This window comes from Anopheles moucheti, chromosome 3 (assembly GCF_943734755.1).
Source record: "Anopheles moucheti chromosome 3, idAnoMoucSN_F20_07, whole genome shotgun sequence".
Classification (NCBI taxonomy): Eukaryota; Metazoa; Arthropoda; class Insecta; order Diptera; family Culicidae; genus Anopheles; species Anopheles moucheti.
This window is the reverse complement of record NC_069141.1, coordinates 58163105-58185233: the sequence shown is the minus strand read 5'-3', so window position 1 is coordinate 58185233 and position 22129 is coordinate 58163105. Positions and strand designations below refer to the sequence as shown.

The 22129-nt window shown below is 45.0% G+C and overlaps 2 protein-coding genes across 7 annotated transcripts; one reads left to right on the top strand and one right to left on the bottom strand.

The window, feature by feature from the left end:
* Positions 1-2565: 2565 nt before the first annotated feature.
* On the top strand, positions 2566-19213 carry LOC128300854 (unconventional myosin-Va). Of its 5 annotated transcripts, none has more exons than XM_053037078.1 (11): positions 2566-2691; positions 3729-3799; positions 10984-12280; positions 12353-12891; positions 13120-13140; positions 13396-13509; positions 13582-14018; positions 14096-15276; positions 15916-17020; positions 17092-17728; positions 17801-19213. In XM_053037078.1, the coding sequence occupies exons 2-11, from the start codon at positions 3773-3775 to the stop codon at positions 18032-18034; spliced, it is 5592 nt and encodes a 1863-aa protein (XP_052893038.1). In that variant the 5' UTR covers positions 2566-2691; positions 3729-3772; the 3' UTR covers positions 18035-19213. The 5 variants fall into 5 exon arrangements, with proteins under 5 accessions (XP_052893038.1, XP_052893036.1, XP_052893039.1 ...); XM_053037076.1 differs by having other exon boundaries at positions 13117-13140; XM_053037079.1 differs by having other exon boundaries at positions 12353-12912; positions 14096-15063.
* Positions 19214-20291: 1078 nt separating this feature from the next.
* On the bottom strand, positions 20292-21844 carry LOC128303988 (prisilkin-39). Of its 2 annotated transcripts, none has more exons than XM_053041098.1 (3): positions 21714-21844; positions 20908-21163; positions 20292-20832 (listed from the first exon to the last, which is right to left on the bottom strand). In XM_053041098.1, exons 1-3 carry the CDS (start codon positions 21729-21731, stop codon positions 20783-20785), a joined length of 324 nt encoding a protein of 107 aa, XP_052897058.1. In that variant the 5' UTR covers positions 21732-21844; the 3' UTR covers positions 20292-20782. The 2 variants fall into 2 exon arrangements, with proteins under 2 accessions (XP_052897058.1, XP_052897059.1); XM_053041099.1 differs by having other exon boundaries at positions 20911-21163.
* Between the last annotated feature and the right edge of the window lie 285 nt (positions 21845-22129).

Below are 22129 nucleotides of genomic sequence, written 5' to 3'. Positions count from 1 at the left end.
GCACGATCGTACAGAGACCAGTGGAGGATCAATCCCCTTGGAGGCCCCGGGGGGGAATTATAGTTGGGGCCTCTAATTTTAAAAACGATGAAGGAGGGGGGGGGGGGGGGGCATTGAGGCCCTTGAAATGATCTGCAACCACATTTGTCCACTTTTCCTATGATAGGTCCCGGTGCAAGAGTCGGTTCCTGTCGCGCGTCGATCGATCGATCCGCAAAACATCTTTTGTACGGATTGTCCTTGGATCTTGCGCAAACTTTCCGCCGGCTGATACGAACTTCCATACAAACCATACATACTTTGTTGTGCAAGGCAAGAGTGTAATAAAAAAACGAACAAACAAACAACTGAAAATGGTAACAGCAATGCAAATTAATTATTGTCTTTCGACTCTAAAATTCGCGATTTTCGTTTCGCAACAAGCACCATCCGAAAGTATTTTTATTGATAAAACAATACGTAAGTATAATGGGTGTGTATTATTTTTGATAAACGTGGTTATTTTTGAATATTCTGTTTTAAGAACTCTATCCGCACCATGTCGATCGTTCCACGCACATTATTTTCGTGTCTTGCCCATTCGTTTAAATCTCCACCAGTCGATGAAAAAAATGCGTATCCGAAATTCCATACAAAACCGGCTGTTTTCAGATTTCCTACACCAAGAGAGCATCCAAAACAGGAGGTACCATGTATGTCCCTGCAGCGTGCATATAGCTGAACCGCTCACGCGTGTTAACATTGCCGGTGATAGAAGAGTTTCTCACACGTTGGCTATTATTGCAGGGTTTTTGGGGACTATATTGACATGTTCAGCGTGATGTTGTTTGGCTCGTTTTGGTATCTCATATAATTGTCTCAAATATCTCATATAATGCAATATAATATAATCATTGGCAAGTTATCGTTGCCAGCAACAACATTTGACGGTCATTCGATAGCTCTACCGAATTTGTCAACGCATATAGCTTTTCCCGAACAAAGCAACACCGAGCTGGACTCGTCAATACATACGACGCGAACCCTGCATCGCACACCATCGCTCTCTTCAAGGTACGGAATCCCCTCTCTCATTCGCATACCTCTCTTATCACGCGGGAGGCTTATCACACGGTGCTCGCATTTAGCATCGGCAGCCGATCTCGCTCTCACTATTCGAGCGATACGATCGCCTTGTGTGGGTTTGTGTTGCGTGTGTATGCACAACTGAGAAATCAGCTGCGTACCGTCGGCTGATACAAAATTCCATTCAAAACCGACTGTTTTCAGATTTCCGATACCAAGAGAGCATCCAAAACAGGAGCTGACATCAATTCCCCTCCAGTATGCATATTCCTGATCCGCTCTCACGTGTTATCGTTGCGCGTGGTAAAAGAGTTTCTCACACGTTGGCTATTATTACAGGGTTTTTGGGGGCTATATTGACATGTTCAGCGTGACGTTGTTTGGCTCGTTTGGTATCTCATATAATCGTCTAAAAAAAGCCTGAAATGGTAGGCTTCAATATCCTGAGAATGTCGTGCCGATAAAGAAGAAGGAGTTTGAGTACACTGCATACTTCTCTTGCGTAGCCGTGTAACCGGGCCGATAGAGCTAGTTAAATAGAAACAAATGCACTATCGGCACAAATTGTTTGGGCCCCCAACACGGCGAGGACCTAGGCGACCGCCTACTCCGCCTACCGTTTGATCCGCCGCTGGTTGGTACAAACTAAATATGGTATGGATATAAATCTTCTAGTGTTATATATTATCAGCGGATTAATTAATAAAATAATAATAATATTATCAGCGCAAAACAGTTATTCGCCGACCTTTCTTTCTCATTCATGAATTATTGTAATAAAAATATTTAATTAAAAAATAAGAAAATTGTCTCTCCACTGCATCGAATGTTTTAGCAAATAAAATTTCTGTAACGTAATAAAGGTATTGTTAAAAGTTAAAGAAAATCTGTTGAACATACTGTGTTCAAATAAGTTTATCCTGTGTTTTATCAAAGTTGCGTAAGTTCCGTGCATCAGTGTGAAAGTCTCATATACGTGAAAAGGCCTTTTCGATACTGCCGCAATGAATTGCATGTTGACAGCTTGTAGCCGGATGGCTTTTGTTTTGTGTTGGTGAGCCTCCCAAATTAAAGGGGTCGTGTGCAACATACCACTTACGGGTCGTAAACCGAGAGTGAAACAAATCGTGTGATTTATTATGATAATTGAGTAAAATACAGTTTTTCAGTCATGATCCGGGATATTTTTATTAAATTCAACTGTAGAACACCGCGAAACAAGGCTTTGTTTTGATCGATGGCAGTATTGGATACAGCCCTTTAAGCTTTTGTGCGCTCCTTTCACATACACAATCACACCCGTGTACGTACACGGCGCTACAGCTGTCAATCTTATTATTTGTTATTATTCCCACCTTCGAATGCGATTCTGCACCGACTGTGCTCAACCTGTTTGTTTGTTCTTTCTCAGTACTGGTGGCGCGCGGACGTAGCGCTCGCGTGTGCCTCGTTGGTTGCTTCATTTTGAAGTTCTAAAGTAACACAAAAACAATAGTTCACACGCACACTGATTGCGCCAGCAGTAATAACGTATTGAAAATTTAATTTGTGTCTTTTTTACGGGACCAAAGGAAGGCTCACCTGTTAAGTTCTGCTGTATTCACGTACGGGATTTAAAGCCATGCGGTGAGGAAAGTCATTTACTTATCCCTCTAACCCTCGTATCCCTTATCCCTTCTCCTCAACCAAACAAAGAGTGAACGCATCGAGAGTGAAGTGGTGTGCAGCAAAAAGTGTGCGTGGTTTGTTTGCCATAAATTCCACCCTCCCTTTACTATGATATCCACCCTATCCCCCTCCCCTTCTCCGCCAAACCCTTCCATTCACTATCGATCTCAGCCAACCGTTGTGACCCAGTGAGAAGAACGCACGTGAAAAGTGCGGGAGCCCACGGTTGCGTTTGTGTGTGAGTGCATGTGTGGCGCTGTGAGTCGTGTGCAGGGGTGCGCGAAGAAGAAATGTGAGGCTTCTCCGCACCCTAAACGCATGTATCGCAATTTTCACACGACGTAAGCAAAGAAAAGGCCAAGCACAAGAAAGAAGGTGGTGGGCTCGCTTATATTAGGCTGCGTGTTTTTTCGTGTTCTAGCTTTGGTGGTGTGTACGTGAGATGGATTGTGTGTGGCAAACAGTGAGCATTGAATTGTGAATGCGTGAGACCGCCGGCTGGTGTGGTTTTTCGCCTTTAAGCCTGCAGTGTGCAATATTTGCGTAATAATACGGTCAAAGGTGGCTATGGAAACGCGTTCGGGTGTGCAGTGAAGATGTTGTCCATCGCTCTGACGTCATAGAACGCACGGCAGCGAGTTAAATGGTAGAATCGTTCACAAACACTACCAAACGCTGTGGAAGTGGAGTGGTTTTTTTGGGCTCGAGAATTGGAACCTTACGCACCTTTCCCGGAGTGAAGGGGTGCGATGATAGGGAGCGTGAGAAGAAGAAAGTTAAATGCGGGATAATCGTATCCGATACCTTCATACGCACCTCCAGCACGCACAAGAAAGGCAAAACATAACCCCAAACATAACTATTGGGCTCATGTAGGCGTGCGTTTGGACCACAGCCTGCTACCTATCATCATCAATCTTATAGGCTCATAGGCAAATGATCGGTTGCAACGCAAGTAAATCGGTTTTAACGTAATGTTTTCACCTTCCTGCCAGATTGATCGTGTCGCATCGTTTACCAGCGTCTTAAAAGTGCCACCATGTCGTCGACGGAGCTGTACGTGAAGGTAAGTAAACCACCAGTAGGGCTGGACCCTATCCGCAGGTGCACAATATTGTGTTATTAACTATTAATTCTTCATTTGCGTTTGTGCGGCTCCAGAAGAGTGCGTCCGGAAGGGTGCGCTTGTACGGTTTCTTCGTTCCTTTGGGCCGGATCGGGTATCGCGGGTTCTTTGGCTTCCAGTGTCGTGACTTGAACATCATACCTTCAGAACACGCTTGGTCTTCCACACGCTTTTCTTCTATTGTGGTTCATTTCGCCACGGTACAAAACGGAATAATCCAATGACACATCCGGAAAACGGTGCTTTTTGGGGTGTGGACCACCGGGGCATAGAGTGTTGGTCGTACCCCGTATAATACGTGTCTGACAGCAATAGGGGGGTAATGTTTTGTCTACCGGATCTTAATGCGAAGTGTAACTGAGAAGAGTGTCGTTGTCCAGGGTTTGATATTTTCCATGTAACGACACTATCTGAAGAAGGCAAACTAAATTGAGGACTGACAGCTACGTAGTAATTGTAGTTAAAAAGTGACAGAGTGGGGATCAGTTGGTAATAAAACCTGATGAATAATCGGGATAGGCACTGGAAGGTAGAGCAAGCCTTGTATATTTAAGATATTCTTGCATTTATCAAAAATGTCTCTGATATCATCTGAAATTTTGTCTTCGATCCAATACTTAGTCTTCTAAATTCTCTAAAGCTTTTCAGAGGGATTGAACATAATCTGGGATCTGAGAGGTCTTCCGAGGTTTCCAGCTCGGGGCATACAAGTCTCTATTAAGAACTTTATATTACAGATATTTATCAATATCTTTCATGTTAAAAAAAGTTATGATGGAGTTTAAAGATACTCAAAAGTTTACTGTATTTCCATATCCTACGTCAAATCATGCTCTCCTGAAGTTGTTGTCCAAAGGTAGAGGCAGAAAACACCTTATTGCACATTAATTGTCTAGACTCTGCAGAACGATCTCTCCACGCGATCGTCCACGCGATATATATTGTAATATAAGAATACTGTAAAGAAAAGTAAATTGTGCGATAACGCACGTTTCTGGTTTGTGTTGAAATTTCGACTGAAAACCCAAAGAGTATGCACTAAGGACTTGTGTGATTCACCTATGGGGAATCAAAGTCAAAAATGAATGACCAAGTGGGCAAAAGGCGGTGCAAAAGTTACATTTTTTCACAATCATTGTAGACACGAGAAGAAGCGAGGAGTTGAACCAGGGAAAGATAACACATCCCATCTCCACTACAGATGATTGTGGGATTTTAATCTGTAAATATTGCCACTGTCGTGGAGTGAGCTATTTTCGGGCACAACTTCTATCTGAAGAAGTCACAAAGCATCGAAAAGTAAAGCAATCTCATCTTTAGTTCCTGAGTCAGACCTGCTACTGTTAAGAGCAAAACGGCGTGGAATTGATATACTTTTGTCACCTTTTTTGACATGCCATGATCGTGAGAAATTGATAATATTTCCCCCAAAAAAACGGGACAACCCTTAACCTAGTTCTAGTTCATTATCAACCACATTTTGTGCGAAGCAGTCCAAGGCGTAATGCAAACGTAATGTCTCTATTTGGAAGCCCAATTCAGTGCCTGTTATCGAAGGCCTCGAAGTCTGGGTAGGTTCGTATCGCAGCGCAGCGTTTTATTGTAGTTCAGGTTGAAGTTTTCCTTCCCTAATTTCAGTCCTGACACCCCCACCATCTCTCACGATCGTTAACCGCTAAAATCGAAGCTAATTGGACACCCACCGGGCGAGAAAGAGGTGGGATTTGGAGATTTGCGGCAACAAACCACTAGAGTGGGATAAAGATTATCACCTTTCCGAAGAAGGCTTGGCAATGAACTTTGCAGCGTTTCTGGCTTTGAGAGCCCCTTGTAGCTGAGTCAAGCACAGTACAGCACTTGTGTGACACTTTCCCGAGGGCTCCACGTTGCCTGCTACGGGAGACTTCTTTCACCTGGTCTGTTATGACACCGTTTTATCAATCGAATTGTTTGTGCCGTTTTCAACGGCTTGTTTTCGGTGCGATGAGTAACCACGCGTCTGATAACGGCCGTAGACATCGAAAATAAACCGAACAGCTCACGTTGAAGTGGGACGAATTCTTGTCCGATTGTTGGGAACACCGATCGCAAGTGGCATCAAAGTTACATCGCTTCGTAATTAGTTCAATAAATAGCTGGTTGTTATCAACTTTTACTCAAAGCCTATTCATTACTCCCAAAATTTTAATAAATATTGACTCAATAGACAATTAAATCCCGCTGCGGATGACTTCATGATCGCTGTCTCATTTGTAGCTTAATCCAAATCCGAATTGCTGTGGGAACCGACACTTAATAAATTGTAGTCTTCCTACAGTTCCGTGTCAAATGGCAGTTGTAACCTTTTCTGCGTGAGTCGGGCAACCCTTATCAAATCTTTCAGTCCCCTGCGCTATGCAGGTATGGTTCGCCCCTTCAAGCCGTCTCCCATGGTGGAAAAAAACAGGTCACTCCAATAGCTAGAATGTGAGAAGCGTTGTGACCTATTTATACGGGCGGGCCATGCTGTTCGAAGTTTACCTTTCCCGACCGACCGACCGACCGAGTTGGGGTCGACACGTAGAAAATAAAAGCACAACCTTCCCAATTTATGCTCCACGAAGAACTTTCTTGCCACAGTAGCTGCGAGAGAAGGAAAAAACGTTGTCTTGTGTTTGGGTTTGCCTCCCGGTCTGGATGATCGTAATCGCCTTTCTACCCCCTTCCCCAAACAAGCCCGGGGTCTTTAAAAGCCTTTCTCTGGACCTACGCAAAGAAACTGTTCTCTGAGTGCACCCACTACAACCGGTAGCTTGAGGAACTCCACTCTTGAAACGTGAAGCTGGAAGGGAGCATTTTGAGCGTGAAAGACATCTATGTTGTGAACAGCGAAGGGAATAGGTTTACCTTTGTTCCGACCACGGTAGTCTCCACTCTGCCTGTCGCAATCACCGAACGAGGTGGAATAATAGCTGAGAAAGCACAACCAGCGACACGAGATCGCGGCTGGGTCAAACTTGGGTAGTGGCACGATCGTGAAATATCGTTCTGCAATCGTGCGCACTGGTAGGTGTTGCCACCGGGGTGCATCGACCATAACCTCACCAAGATCGTTTGCCGATCCGGGGTGGCCCGGGTTTGCCGTCTCGACCTGTCCTTGGCTTTGCTTCGGTTGGCCGAATGATGATTGCGGCAGATTGCATCGCTAATACCGGGGAGGGGTGCTAATGCCGGTGGAAAGCTGGCAGCAATAGGCAAACGGGTGTGCGTCCTTACAGCAGCCACCGTATCACCGGATGATCGCTTCTAAGGTGGTCCATCTTTGGGGTCACCAAACCGTGTCTAAACGGTTCGACAGTGTGTCGGTCGCTTTCGAAAGGTTTTGTTGTCTATGCGACGATCGGCTTGCAAAACCATTGTGCACGATGTAGCTGTACGATCATCTTTAAATTCTTACGTTGGTTGTTGGGGAATATTCGTGAAGCTCACAAGGGTGTATATTATAAGGGAATATGAAAAGGGAGTAAGTGTGTATTATCGCAACAGTTAAGCGATTTATTACCGCTTGTAACTGTAATTTTAGTTGTTTAGATATTAGTTTGCTTTCAACAATAAATATCGTTTTATTGATTATGGATGATTAGTTTAATTATTTCCCAAACCTGTACATTTATTTCAATTATTAAAAAATCTCTCCATATTCTTACAAAAAATATGTACTCATTCACTCGTACCATGCTTATCAATCCTGAATCCATATGCCACCTGCGTTGCCTGCGTTCGGCTGCTTGTACTCCGTATCGCTCCGGGCTTTTTTTATCAGCAATACACATAAGATGAGTAAACCCGGAGCATCTGACGTAACGGTTAGACGCTATCAGTGTGTAAATAAGCTACGGTACAACGCATGGCATGCTGCTCGATGTCGTGGCGCGGGTTTCGATAAATGCTGTCGTCGTGGCATTGAGTGGCTTTTTAGACGTGCATTGCCAAACTCCACCCTCGCGCTTCGATTGGGGGTCAGAGGGTACCAGAGTCAAAAAGGGCACACAGGGCAGATTTTAATGTTTTTGTTTTGTTGCAATCCACGACAGCAAGCGTTACGTTGGGTAGTGACGTTTTTATTGGACGTATTTTCCCTCCCCCCGCCGAGCTTGGTGGCCAATCTGTTACGTGGACAGGTTTCTTTTTTATTCTATGGTTTTAAAATTCTGTCATGGGACACCCCAATTTTATTGGATTAGGTTCGTCGTGAACTTCCACTCTCTCTCTCTCTCTCTCTCTCCACCATCCAGCTGGGGAATCGGAGAGGGTCCAGGGTCATGTTCCATCATTAATGGATAGCCATGAACTTGACATTCAAAAGGGAGCGAAATGGAAAGGAACAACGGTATGCTGCCATTGCACAGATGCGGACGCTAAATCGATACGTAGACGAGAGTTTTATCCTACGCGGATACAATCCTTCGTCCTTTGCCGGTTGCGAGAGAATGAGCGCGAGAGAGAGAAATCATTCGGGGAGGAAGTTGCGTGTTCGGAATATCCTCACAGACTGCACGGCGCTGGCGCAAGGTTTTTCCGACGAGAAGCACCTTTTTACCATATGTTTTTGATTGCAGGCAGCTGTTGATGGTCAGCTGAGTATTTGACGATACACAATGTTACTAATTGGGACAATATTACTTTATTACATCGATCTGATTTAATGAGTTGTTAATTGTTAACATACAATGACATTGACTTGCCAATCAAAGATCCAAAGTTCTAAAATTATCACTCCAAAAAAATGTCCAAGGTCTGGAGAAGATGATGCAGAGCCAACTCTACTCACAAGGCATTACTCTTTATTACAGCATAGGTAACATAAACCTTATATCGTAATGAGCTCCTCACATTTCCTGACCGAGCCTGCTTATCAGGCCTATGAGGACAACGGCACAGGCCTAGCGGTGATTAGGGCCATAGTTCCTCAATCATGATCATGCAGTAATTGTGGATGGAAAACTCCACCAGCCTAGGGCCTGCTTCTGACCTCTCGAAGTTATTCAACCGAGGATCGTAAATCAGGATCGTCCACAGCATTGTGCATATTGATATAGATGATGTAGGCAAACCAACAGTTATGGTACCATCATTCACACGCAGAGGGTGTTCAATAAATTTATTTACATGTTTTATCGTTCAAATTTACATAGTTTTAACAACTACACATTATCGCTTTAAAATGCGCAGGGTTTTGACTGTCTGACAGTTGTTCTTTTTTTCCTCCTTTCAAAAGGAGTCCTTTGGCACGGGAGTCATTTCCGGACACTTCCGTTGGTACGCTTTTGAAAAGAAAAAGGTTTTTGTGTGCAGGTTCAGTCTTCTAAACCCTATAAGTAGATAGGCACTACGTGTTTAAGCAGGACGGTGCATCAGATTTTACGTGAATTTGGTCCAAATGTGGTTTCTGAACGATTTTAACGACTTTTTGGACTACAAACTTCCCTGATTTAAATCGCATTTGCACTTTTTGTTTGGTTCTATATGATTTGCACCAGTTCTAGACGGTAATTCTCAAATCTCAGACAAAAATCCCATACAAGTCGTGCTTGCCGCTCGATTTTGGCTGTAGCAACAAATGAAGCTCGTAAGGTAATATGATTTTTTCTAACGATATGTTGTATAAGTTTTATATAAATATAGCTTCCAGTAGTAGAAACCATAAACAGAAAATATTATATAGTTGTTTAATATTATATTTTTGAAAGTGTATTCGAACTTATTGAACACCCTGTATATCTTTGAAACATGGAATTTGTTTATAATTGATAAAAACCAAATCTTTCAGACCAATTTCGGCCACTATCAGGGAGTCGCTATAATGATAAGCTTTATTATTAAACGACGACTTCAAATGTAGCGGTTAAAGCTCGGTGTGCTTCGGTAGACTGATCATGTCATGAGAATGACATCGGACAACTCAGATCGAAAATTTGTTTTTTGACCGTGGAGTAGTGGCAGCGTTGATATGGCGGCCAGAAGTGTACAGATCATGTATTGATAGACGATGACGCTCGATCAGCATCAGTTAGATGATCGTCAACAACAGTAAAAGAGTCTTGCAGGAGATTGGTCTTGGGCGTATGATACGAAAGTAAATAAAAAAGTGTCAACTCTTTCCATATTTTGGTGATATTTATTATCACTGCAATCTCATTGATCGCTACAATGACTTTCTGTTTCTGTTTAAATGTTTACAAACCTCAAGAATAATCACTTAGTGGTTATTAGTTTATCGATTCGCTAGGAAATTAGCCTACACGTTAACCACCAATAAAGACAATGGGTAGTCTCCTTGAGAGACGTAATCCATACCGTACCGTGCATATGTGTCCCGGTGCCATGGGCACACTTTTCCTGCCTATATTATTGCCATCGTTGGTGAAATTCAATCCGCCGTACCGTGATGTCGCAAAGCAATGCGGATTTAGTGCTTAAGCTCTAGGAGTTGGAGAACTCGAGGAAGCGAACCACCACCACCTCCACGACAGAAGCATTTGTAACTGGAGCTTCAAAGTAGCATTTGCACAGTTCACCGAATCCATCGCTGTACGGTGCAGAAGTTTGCTATGGTCAAGGGATAGGCTAATTACACACTTTGTTCTTTCCATACATCTGAGACACGGTCTGTATTGCTGTGAATGAAGGCAAGTGGAAAGCTAAGAGATGGAAACGCCCCGAGGAGGGGTATATTTATCGGTCCTGAGTATGGCGCGAGACGTGACAAATTCTATGCCGAATGCCGTTTTCGACACTTTCCAAGACGTATTAGTCGATAGGCGGCTCTGTCCCTGGACTAGTTCTCTCAACACGAGATGGCAGTGAAGCATGGCATACAACGAAGTCTGGTGGGTTCTACCAACTACCAAAACGTAACGGACGGGCAACAACGGGGCAGCAACGGATCAATGATTTTTAGCTTCATGCTGATTAAGCTCAGGAAAACTGATACGATGGTCTATGGGGAGTTTTTTGTTTTGTTTAAATGTATCTAAAGGAAGGTTCCAAAATGGGGTTAATTAACTACAATAATTTGCGTAGCTATTTTTACTTTAATGTTACCAGAAAACTAGATACTAATAGTAATCTTTCTTTCGTTTTAGGATGCTCGCGTATGGATTCCGCATCCGGAAACGGTATGGGAAGGTGCGGTCGTTGCCGAAGACTACAAGCAGGACGATAAACAGCTCAAGTTAGTTACCGACCGTGGCGTACCGCACACGGTACAGCTTGGAAGTGCAGCCGATCTACCCCCGCTACGTAATCCGACCATCCTCATTGGGCAGAATGATCTCACGGCCCTATCGTACCTGCACGAACCGGATGTGCTGTACAACCTGGAGGTACGGTTCTGTGACCGCCAGGCCATCTACACGTACTGCGGAATTGTGCTGGTTGCCATCAACCCGTACGCCGAGTTGCCACTGTACGGTGCCGATCTGATCCGAGCGTACCGAGGGCACGCGATGGGCGAGTTGGAACCTCACATCTTCGCAGTGTCCGAGGAGGCATACGCTAAGCTCGAGCGGGAAAAATGTGACATCAGCATCATCGTGAGCGGTGAGTCCGGTGCCGGCAAGACGGTTTCGGCAAAGTACGCGATGCGATACTTTGCCGCTGTTGGTGGCAGCGAGTCGGAGACGCAGATCGAAAAGAAGGTACTCGCCAGCAGCCCGATCATGGAAGCGATCGGAAATGCAAAAACGACACGAAACGACAACAGTTCACGGTTTGGCAAATTCACGAAGCTGCTGTTCCTGAACCACCACTCGATGGCGCTGACTGGCGGCACGATGCAGACGTATCTGTTGGAGAAGTCGCGCGTTGTGTTTCAGGCACCGGGCGAACGGAACTATCACATCTTCTATCAGCTGTGCGCCGCGCGCGATCAATGGCCCGAGCTGATGCTGGATCATCAGGATAAGTTTCATTTTTTAAACCAAGGCGAATCGCCCAACATCAATAAACTTTCGGATAAGGATCAGTTTGAGGATACGCTGACCGCACTGAAGACGCTCGGTTTCGATGATGGGGAGATAGGCGATATAATGAAGGTGATCGCATCGGTACTACATCTCGGTAATGTGGTGTTCAACCACAGACAGAAAACACAAACGCAGGAGGTGGACAGTGAGGCGTGCTCGATCGCTAGCAACGATCTGCATCTGAACGTTGCCTGTGACATCCTGCAGCTTGATCGGGCGGAGCTGCGCAAGTGGCTGGTGACGAGACAGATCGAGTCGATGAACGATAGCGTGCTGATTCCCATGAACAAGCAAACGGCAGAAGCGACGCGAGACGCCCTGGCGAAGCACATCTATGCGGAATTGTTTCAGCACATTGTTCAGAAGATCAATCGAAACTTGGCTGGCAGCAAGAAGCAGACCTGTTGCTTCATAGGTTAGTATTAAGCTTTCCTTCAGCTCTAGCATGAAGCCCATTTCTCAATCTCAATTGCTCTCCCTATTGCAGGTGTGCTCGACATCTATGGCTTTGAAACGTTCGACATCAACTCGTTCGAGCAGTTCTGCATAAACTACGCAAACGAGAAACTACAGCAGCAGTTTAATCAGCACGTGTTTAAGCTGGAACAGGAGCAATATCTGCGGGAAGGCATCGAGTGGAAGATGATCGATTTTTACGACAATCAACCGTGCATTGACCTGATCGAGTCGAAGCTCGGTATACTGGATCTGCTCGACGAGGAGTGTCGAATGCCGCGGGGTAGTGACGAATCGTGGGTTGGCAAGCTGATGGAAAAGTGTAGCAAGTACAAACACTTCGACCGGCCCCGGTTCGGTACGAGTGCGTTCCTGATCAAACACTTCTCCGACACGGTGCAGTATGAGTCGCGAGGCTTTCTGGAGAAGAACCGCGATACCGTATCGCGGGAGCTGGTGAGCGTGCTGAAAGCGTCCGGCATGCGGCTGTGCCAGCGATTAATGCTCGCCCAGGAGGAGGGCCATGCGGACGTGGATGCAAAAACGCCGACGGCGGGTGTTAAGATTATGGTTAGTGCGGCAAGAAGTCAGGTACGCGTACGGTTGAATATGAATGGAAGATGTTTATGGTTTTTGGTTGTTCTTTTTTTGTTTCATTTCGTTTCATGCTTTACATACCTTTCATGCTTCATGTTTTTCGTGTCACAATTCTGTAATGTCGTGTGTAAATGCTCTAATGCGCTATTTCCCGCTTGTTTCGTGGTGTGTTTCTACCTCATATTGTTCCCGCTGCAGCAGTCGGCGGAAAAGAAGAAAAAGGTTAGTTGGTTGAGCGATGTGATAGTTCGTAATGATGCTCTGTTGTATCGTCGATTCATCAATTCATAAAATAGTTTGTAGAACTTAATATTTAGAACAGTTAAAATTTGATTAAATGGATTTCGTAATAGGGAATCAGTAATTAATTTTGAATTTCTCAATAACTAGAATGATACCACAGTGCGTGATAATCAATGCTCGATGTACATTAACAGATGTTTATTGTTCTTGTCCAATACAATGCCCATCACTCAGCCGATGACTCAGAAACAGCAACGGAAAACCGTCGGTTCTCAGTTCCGCGAGAGTTTGACGCAGCTGATAACGACGCTACACAACACGACACCACATTACGTGCGCTGTATTAAGGTATGAGAACTCTTTCCAATGGCTAACGCAATTGCTATTCTACCTCGTCATCATACGTCATCTTCTTTCCAGCCAAACGATGACAAGGCACCGTTCAAATGGGAAGCACCAAAGATCGTACAACAGCTGCGCGCTTGCGGCGTGCTGGAAACGGTACGCATATCCGCCGCAGGTTTCCCATCGCGCTGGAAGTATGAAGATTTTTACGACCGCTACCGGCTGCTCTGCAAACGGATGCAGATCGTCGACTGGCACGTGAAGGCTACCTGCACGAATATTGTGCGCAACTGGCTGCACGACGAGGACAAGTATCGGTTGGGCAACACGCAAATCTTCTTCCGCGCTGGTCAGGTTGCGTACCTGGAGCAGGTGCGAAGTGACACGAGGAAAAAGCACATCATCGTAGTGCAATCGTTGATTCGCCGGTTCGTCTGCAGGAGACGATACTTGCGGTTGAAACAGACTGCGCTTGGTTTACAGCGACACGCGCGTGGCATGTTGGCTAGAAAGTGGGTTGAACAATATGTCGCATCATTCGGAGCTTATTTTGTGATAAAATACCTACTTTTGTTGTTTTTTTTTCCAGACGCGCGGATAATCTTCGCAAGAATCGTGCGGCCATCATCATTCAACGCTACACACGCGGTTGGTTGCAGCGCAAAAAGTATCTTCAGATACGGAATGCTGTTTGGGGACTGCAAACCCGCGCCCGTGGTTACATGGCACGGCGCAAGTTTCACGAGGTGCTGGATAACTATAAAGCTACCCAGATACAGCGTTTCTGTCGCGGTTATTTGGCCCGTCGTCGATACCGGGCCCGGTTGGCAAACATCATCAAATGTCAGTCTGCCATACGGCGCTTCCTTGCGCGGCGTGCTTTCAAGAGGTTGAAGGCCGAAGCGCGCACCGTCGCACACATCCAGAAGATGTACAAGGGTCTCGAAAACAAGATTATTGAGTTGCAGCAGCGTCAGGATGTACTGTCCAAGGAAAATGTCGCCTTGAAGAAGCAAAACGCTGAGGTTGTGGAGATGCGCCAGAAGCTGGAAGGCATGAAACGGTTGGAGAACGAGCTTAAGCTGTTACAGCTGCAGTTGGTCCAGAAGGATGAGAAACTGATGCTCTCGATCAGACAGCTGGAAGGCGAGCGTGACGAAAAGATGCAACTGCTGGAAGAGAAGCAGCGCGAAGAGGAAGACCGTCAACGGGAGCGGGAAGCGTTCGAGCAGGAGCTTGCAAAGGTTCGCCGTGAGGTAACGGAGATAAGCGCCGTCACGCAGATCGAACGTGCCCGGTTGGTATCGCAGGCGGATACGGAAGAGATACACGCGGCCTACCAGCGCACGGTGAAGGATAAGGATGCGCTAGAGAACGAGAATGTGTCCCTGCGACAGGAAGTTCGCCGGCTGCAGCGCATAATGGCGGATTCGCATGAGCTTAAAACTCATTCACGGTCCGTCAGCAATGCGTCCAGCACGAACGAGGAGGATTACGGCTACACGTCCGGACGGAACACGCTGGACATTCGGCGCGCCTCGCCCCATCCGTACGAAGGTGATGTCGGCAGTAGCCTCGCAACTGTCGCTAGTGGGGGAAGCCTTATTCGGGGGGCTCAGCGCAGTGGCAGTGGTTCTGTTAGTAGTAATTATAGCGTTAGTAGTACAATTGTCGCTAGTCATGGTGAGCGGAAGGATGAGAAGAAGCATCCTTTCGTTGATTACGAACGGGTGTACCGAACACCGCCCGATTCAATCGGTATGCTGAAAGGTGAGAATGTCGCCGGGAGGTCGTTATGTCAAATACGACTCTGTCTAGTGGATGTGGTTTAATCCTTACTAATCTTATAACATTTTGCATCCTCAGAATGAATCTTTGATGATTACTATTTGGTGGAAAGCGTATGGGTTCAGAGTTTAAAATAACTTACCTGCTGTCAGTTGTGTTCTTGTCCCTGCTAAACTATTTCTTTGTCCCCTTTTAACATAAGTTATATTTTAAACAATTCTACTAAAATAATGTATAACAGAAGACACTTATCGAAGAACCGATACTAATGGATAATACGTACTAAAATTTAATGTTAGTCCCATTGTATCGGGCCTCACTGTATACCCATACACATATATGAAGTCGTAAATAGAAATTTGTGCTCTGTAGCAATGTATTTGGTTAAAGCAGTTCAGAAAGTCATTAAAACTGTCAGACTGATCGGTTTTTATCTCAAGTAGACGAAGAAGAAAATATTCTTTTCTATTAACATTATTTATGTTTTACCTTCTTTAACATGTTTATACTTCTATTAATCATACTAGCATCAATTTTTTGTCCTTACTAACGCTATTAATCACACTAACACCCAAGGCAAAATTTCAATCAATTACTCACTTCCAATTTTACCTCTTTTAGACCCTTCGGATTCGACTGTAGGCGATTCGCCCGAAAAGGACCAAACGGCCATCATTTTACGCATGCGAAAGCTGTTCGAGGAAGAGAAGTCTAAGAGCGAACAACTGCGCAAGGAGCTAGCCCGGCTAAAGAAATCTTCCACCTTCAGCACGGAAGACTCAATTCGCGCTTCCGAACTGGAGGTGGAGAATGAGAAGCTGCGCCAGGATTATAATCTACTGCGCAACAGCATCAAGCGCGGAGTTGAGTCACGCGAAATGGACGCACAGTACGGTGCGTTGCAGGAGGAGCTGAAACGGCGCCGTGAAGAGTGTATCTCACTGAAGGCGGTCCTAGCACAGCAGAGCCAATCGTTGCGTTCGCTAGGTCAAACCGCGAACGGTGAAACCAGCCTGCGGATACACGACGAAGGTGAACTGATGGAAGCGTTCCAAGCGCAAAAGCTGGTCAATCGGCAGCTCGAGTCGGAACTGCGCGCTATAACGGATGCAAACAACGAAACGCTGGTGGAGAACAATCGCATCATCGATGGGCTAAAGTCGGAGAACGGGGAGCTGCAAACGATCTTACAACAGCGCGTAGAGCAGGTCGGGGAAGAGGTCGACCTGGAGACGGTGAGACAAAACGAACAGTATCTGCGGCATGAGCTGAAGAAATCGACCGCAGCCTATGTGGAGCTGCAGGAGCAGTTGAATGAGCTACTGGGGAAGAATACTGAGTTGCTGAAGAAGAACAACATCCTATCGAACCGGTTGCGTGATCACGGTTTGAACGATTCCATACTGATGAACGATGAGTTCCACAGCATGGTGGCGGTGGTGAAGAAGGAAACGCAATCGTCCCAGGGCATACTGAAGTACCGGCAGGAGGATGAGAGTAAGATCATGCAACGATTGGTGACCGATCTGAAGCCGCGTGTGGCAGTGACGCTTGCACCGAGTTTGCCGGCGTACGTAGTGTTTATGAGTATCCGGTACACGGATCTAGTCAATATGGATCAGCTTGTACGGTCGCTGTTGACGCGCTTTGTACAGATGATAAAACGACTGTACCGTGGAGCGAACTCGGTCGAAGTACGCGTCATGTGGCTGGCGAATACGCTCACGTAAGTATACGGTTTGCTGTCAGATGCATTGGTATGGTGCTGATCATGATTTTATCACATTCTATTCACAGCCTGCATAATCTAATGAAGCAGTTCGGTGGCTACAAAGATTACATGAAGTATAACACGGACGTGCAGAATGCGCAGCAGTTGAAAAATTTCGATCTAGCCGAATATCGTCAGGTGATACACGAAACGATCGTCTCGATGCACAGTGTGCTGATCAGACAGATACAGGAGAGCATTAAGCAGTACATTGTGCCGGCCATTTTACACCACGACGAAACGGCACGGGGCAAAAGCCGTCGCACGATGTCGCTCGATATCTCGCCGGAGCAGGGCCGGTCGGAGCCGGAGCTACTCGTGCAGCAGCTAGACTGTCTGTACAACCATCTGAGCAGCTTCGGGCTGGAGGGATGCTACATCGAACAGATCTTCAAGCAGCTGATGTACTACATCTGTGCCGTGTCGGTGAACAATCTGATGGTGCGCGGTGATCTGTGCATGTGGAAGACGGGCATGAAGCTGCGATACAATATGGGCTGTTTGGAGGGATGGGTGCGCACGATGAAGATGGACCCGGACGTAATGAAGCCGTTCCTGCCGCTCAACCAGATCTCATCAATACTGCAGGCACGCAAATCGGAGGAGGATGTGCCAACGCTGTTGGAGTTGAGTACGGCACTATCGACGGCACAGGTCTTAAAGGTAATGGTATTGAATGTACCCCTAATGAAAAAGATGGTAAATAATTGATTGCTTCCGTTGTGTCGTTTGCAGATCATCAAATCCTACAAGACGGATGATTGTGAAAACCAGATCAAGCCGGCTTTTATCGAGAAGCTGACCAAACAGTTAAACCTTCGCTCGGAACAGGGCGAATCGGATACGTACATGATGGCGGAAGACATCGTCAGTCCGCTGGTGGTGTTGTTCAAGTACAGTGAAATCAATCTGGAAGAGATTGACCTACCGCCCGAGCTGAATCTGGAGGGACTGGTTACCAAGATCTAGATTACTTAGTACGTTAAACGCTCCTATTATGCTGTAAGAAAACGCTCTGATTCCTTACGCGATTTTTACTGGAACTCATGTATTGCTACACTATGTTAAGATTGTTACATCTATTGCAACAGTGCCTAGAAGCGTGAATGGGCACTATTTGTTATTTGAAAGTTGTTGTTTTACTTCAGTCTGACTGAAGCGATGATGCTAAAAGTGATCGTGTTATCTATCAATGCGGTAGTCGAACAAAATTACCTGAAAGAAGTGCAATTGGAGCTTTTTTAGTGCTTTCTTTCGAAACAAACAATCATTTCTCAAACGTGTGATGGAAGTAGATCAGCCAACGCTGATCGATACATGTTTGTAAGGGGTTTCGTTAAGTTTATAAAACTGTCGAAAGTGAAGGTATTGTAAGCGTGCGTTGGTGATGGTTTTTTTTGTTGTTGTTAGTATAGCAGGTATGACTGAACTCGATGGGACTTTTGCGAAACGTGTGTGCCTAATCCTGTGAGCGGTAAGTGCGATTGACGAAGGACGAGGACGGAAGGAATGAATATGTTAAGTTTATCGATTGGAAGAACCGTTTCTATTACGTTCCTGTCCCGTTCTTGTGAGATTTGTTGACCAAACGGACGGGAAGAGGGTGAAAGTGACTCTAGAATCTAAAGCATTTCAAATTACTTAACACACTTACACACTGGCATTTGAAAGAAGTGAGTGAATAGTGTAATTTTTCGATAGAGTTATAACTATTTAAAGGGAATGAAGCATATGAATTATATTTACACCAACGTACATCGAGCATGTGTAATAAGTTGTAAATCTATACTATCCACAGTAGAAAATGTACTAAACATAGGATATATATCTATTAGTACACGAGAAGTTGATGAATGATCATTAGGGTGGAAAAACAACTGAACAATAATGAGGTAGGAAAAAATGGTTGAAAACAATAATAAATCATTTAAAGTACTGTATTGGAAGGACTGTCTCGGAGGTGATGATGGAATACCTGCATCATATGTAACAACACGCTTCATTAAACGGATAGATTTATGTAGACGATCTAGACTATATAGTTGCATTTGAAGGGTAGCAGTGGAATGCACAGATTGTTAGCCTGGTGTTCCACTGCTGATCCTTAGTATTAAATAAATGTTAGAGTTTCATGAAAAGCAGAGCAATACACAATCGGGCAGCATTGTAGGATGTATTCGAATTGATGACATTGGTTGATCACAGTATTAAGTGAAGTAAGTAAAATTTATTTTTAGCACAACTCATCGAAGGTTAATAATTTAATTCACTCGTTTTAGGTTGCTGTTGACCTCACGCCGCATGAACTTGACCACTCCAATACAAACTTTGGTGGGATAATTACGCTAACCTTCTCGTTGGGTAACACACCCCTATAAAACGATGCACACCTTATGCACCTATGATCATAGAGTGGAAGCACACTGTTGTAGCGATCCCGTGGAAAAAAAAACGTGGTCGAATTAGATGCCTAATTAGTACACCGGCACCCGCTTAAGGTGACGACCGTGTGCATATTAGCGCGATGGGTAGAGAATCGATAATGAATTGTTTGCCACCAGGCCACTCTTGTGGCTTGAGGATCCAACAATGTAGTATGCAAATGATACACGAAAGCAACTGTCGGTGGTGTAGATTGCACCACACGCTCGTGCACACATGGATGGAGTGCGTCATTCCTACGAAGATACGGATGCACATGCCACGCGTACATTCCCAGCACCAATTAGACACTTTGAGGCAGTTATTTAAATTAACAATCAGATCAAACGATGACGAGTTTGTTAAAATTGTTCAAATGCTATGTTTCGTAAGTGCATTTGTTTTTTCCGTTCCGTTTGGCAGCAATTAGTGAAACCATTAGCAATTAAGCGAGTGCGAACACTGCGTGGAGAACTTTGACAGACTGCCATTAGACGGATGCGCGTAAGATTCAGGGAAATTGGACGAAATTGCGTACATTTTTGCATGCGAACGTTTTCCGACGTAATCGCGTAGATTAAAATCGTGCAGCGGTGCAAAGGGAAAATGGTGTTTGGTAAATTTTCCGTTAGGTGTAAAATGTTCTTTCCTATGCACGTGCGCTCCAATTAGCGAAGTTCCGTTACATTTTTAATTACACTTCTCGGAGATTATCGTTCTCTTAATGGGAGTAACTCTCCCCTTTCGTATTGTTATAATATGAATCACATGTCTCAATATATTTTTTCCTAGTTACGATCATCGATCAGTTAAACACTCAGTTGTTTATAGTTTATGCTCTTTTTATTAGAAAAAAAGAATAACCATTATGTACAAAAGTTTCCAGTTTATGATTTTTTTTGTTTGTTTCATTGTTTCCTCTTTCGAACGGCAGCGTTTTGGTTTTTCTTTGTATTTTTTTTGTATAAATATAAACGTTAACACACTAGTACTGGAACAAAGCTAGCAACACCGAAACGGATCGGGGTAGGAAACGTTAATATAAGAACGAAGAGAGATACCTGCGATCTTGCTTAAACAAAACAGTTGAGTCAAGTTTGTGATCGGTTGGAAGGGTTGGTCTCATGAGAAGTATCGACCGGAAGAGGTACGAGAGCTAACAGTAAAAAAGACGGACAACGGACAGTGGTGAATGGGTGTATAGGTTGCTATTCCGGTGAGACAGATCAATGCGTGGGGCGTTACTTATCCGGGTGCGTGATGGCAATGGCGTAATGGGTGTTTTAGCACACACGCTTAGTACCAGTAGCCTCCGTACAGTCCTCCGTAACGGTAGTACGGGTAGCCTGTTGCGGGAAGAAGGGGGAGAAGAAACACACATTAATACAATCCTGCTGCTGACGTTGCTTCCGGTAACTCACGACCCCATCCATAGCTGTAAGCGTATCCCGGGTATCCATATCCACCGTAGTAGCTGCCCGGGTAGCCATAGTAACCGTAGCCGAACGAGGAAGCACCCTTCAGATCCTTATCGTCGGCACCGGCCTCCAGCTCGTCCGCTGCATCGGCTGCGGCCGCTGGTCGGGGCTCGATCGGTTGCCGGGCTGCAGCCGGTTGTTGCGGAGCAGGGATGGCCGACACGATCGCGACGAGGGCGACGAGGGCGAAGAACAGGGTCTGTGTGTAAGAGAAGCATCGGTTGATAAGGGTAACATGTGCTCCAATCAGTTCTATGTATAACATTTTAATATCGTTGATGAATTAATTGCTGGGATAATCGTAAAACAAATATAAAATTTAAAAGTAAATTTTCAAAGAAAATATGATGAAGTAAATTGTCTTTGGTTACTGAGATGAGATGCGCAATGATATTGCTTAATGTCTGTTTCATTGCTCCTACAAAGTAAGCGACGAACCCGGGATTCCTTTACGTTTAAACCATATTCTTCAAAGCTCTAAAACGCTCTGGCACTGTTTTATAATACAAAAACTCAAATACAACATCCTAAACCGATGTACTGCACTTGAAAACGAGCAGGAATTCAAATAACGACTGAATTCAAACAAAAGACTTCAACGAACGTAACCGTCGTACAAAAACAAGCGACGAACCCACATCACTTGTTATCATTTTAGTTATTTCATGTTTACAATCACTTGACGTTATTTAAAACTTTAGGAAGATACACACGCAAATACACACACTTTTACGCAAAAAAACACTTACAGCTTTGAACGATGCCATTGTTTGGGGGTAGTGGTTTTGGGTTATTGCTTTGGCTTGTGCGCAACAGAACGCGTTGGGTCACTTTCTTAGTGAAGCTGTGTTGCCACTGGTTTGAAGGCGAGTTCGAGAACTGACTGACGATCAATCGGTTATCCGGTGCGCTTATATACACGCTGGCGTTAACCTCGCCAAGCGTAGCTGCAGCATGCAGCATGATGTGTTCTACCCGAAAGGGGGAAGCCGCGTTATCGGTACGGGTCGCATTCCGGTTCGGAGTGGGAGACGCGTAGCTTCTCCCACGAAGCAAGCGGACGCATGGTGTTTTTCGGTTTGATTAGTGGCACCGTTTACCACTCCCCGCTGTCGGATGTACTGAGTGGGGTGTTTATGTGTTTTTTTTTTTGCACAACCACACA

What these genes read in the sequence shown, in the direction of transcription:
- LOC128300854 (XM_053037075.1), top strand. Translation starts at nt 3,773, where the DNA reads ATGTCGTCGACGGAGCTGTACGTGAAG. An exon ending in GCAGACCTGTTGCTTCATAG is followed by an intron (nt 12,281 to 12,352) that starts GTTAGTATTAAG and finishes TCCCTATTGCAG; the next exon opens with GTGTGCTCGACATCTATGGC. An exon ending in TGGCTGGCGAATACGCTCAC is followed by an intron (nt 17,021 to 17,091) that starts GTAAGTATACGG and finishes TTCTATTCACAG; the next exon opens with CCTGCATAATCTAATGAAGC.
- LOC128303988 (XM_053041098.1), bottom strand. An exon ending in TTACAGCTATGGATGGGGTC is followed by an intron (nt 20,833 to 20,907) that starts GTGAGTTACCGG and finishes TTCCCGCAACAG; the next exon opens with GCTACCCGTACTACCGTTAC.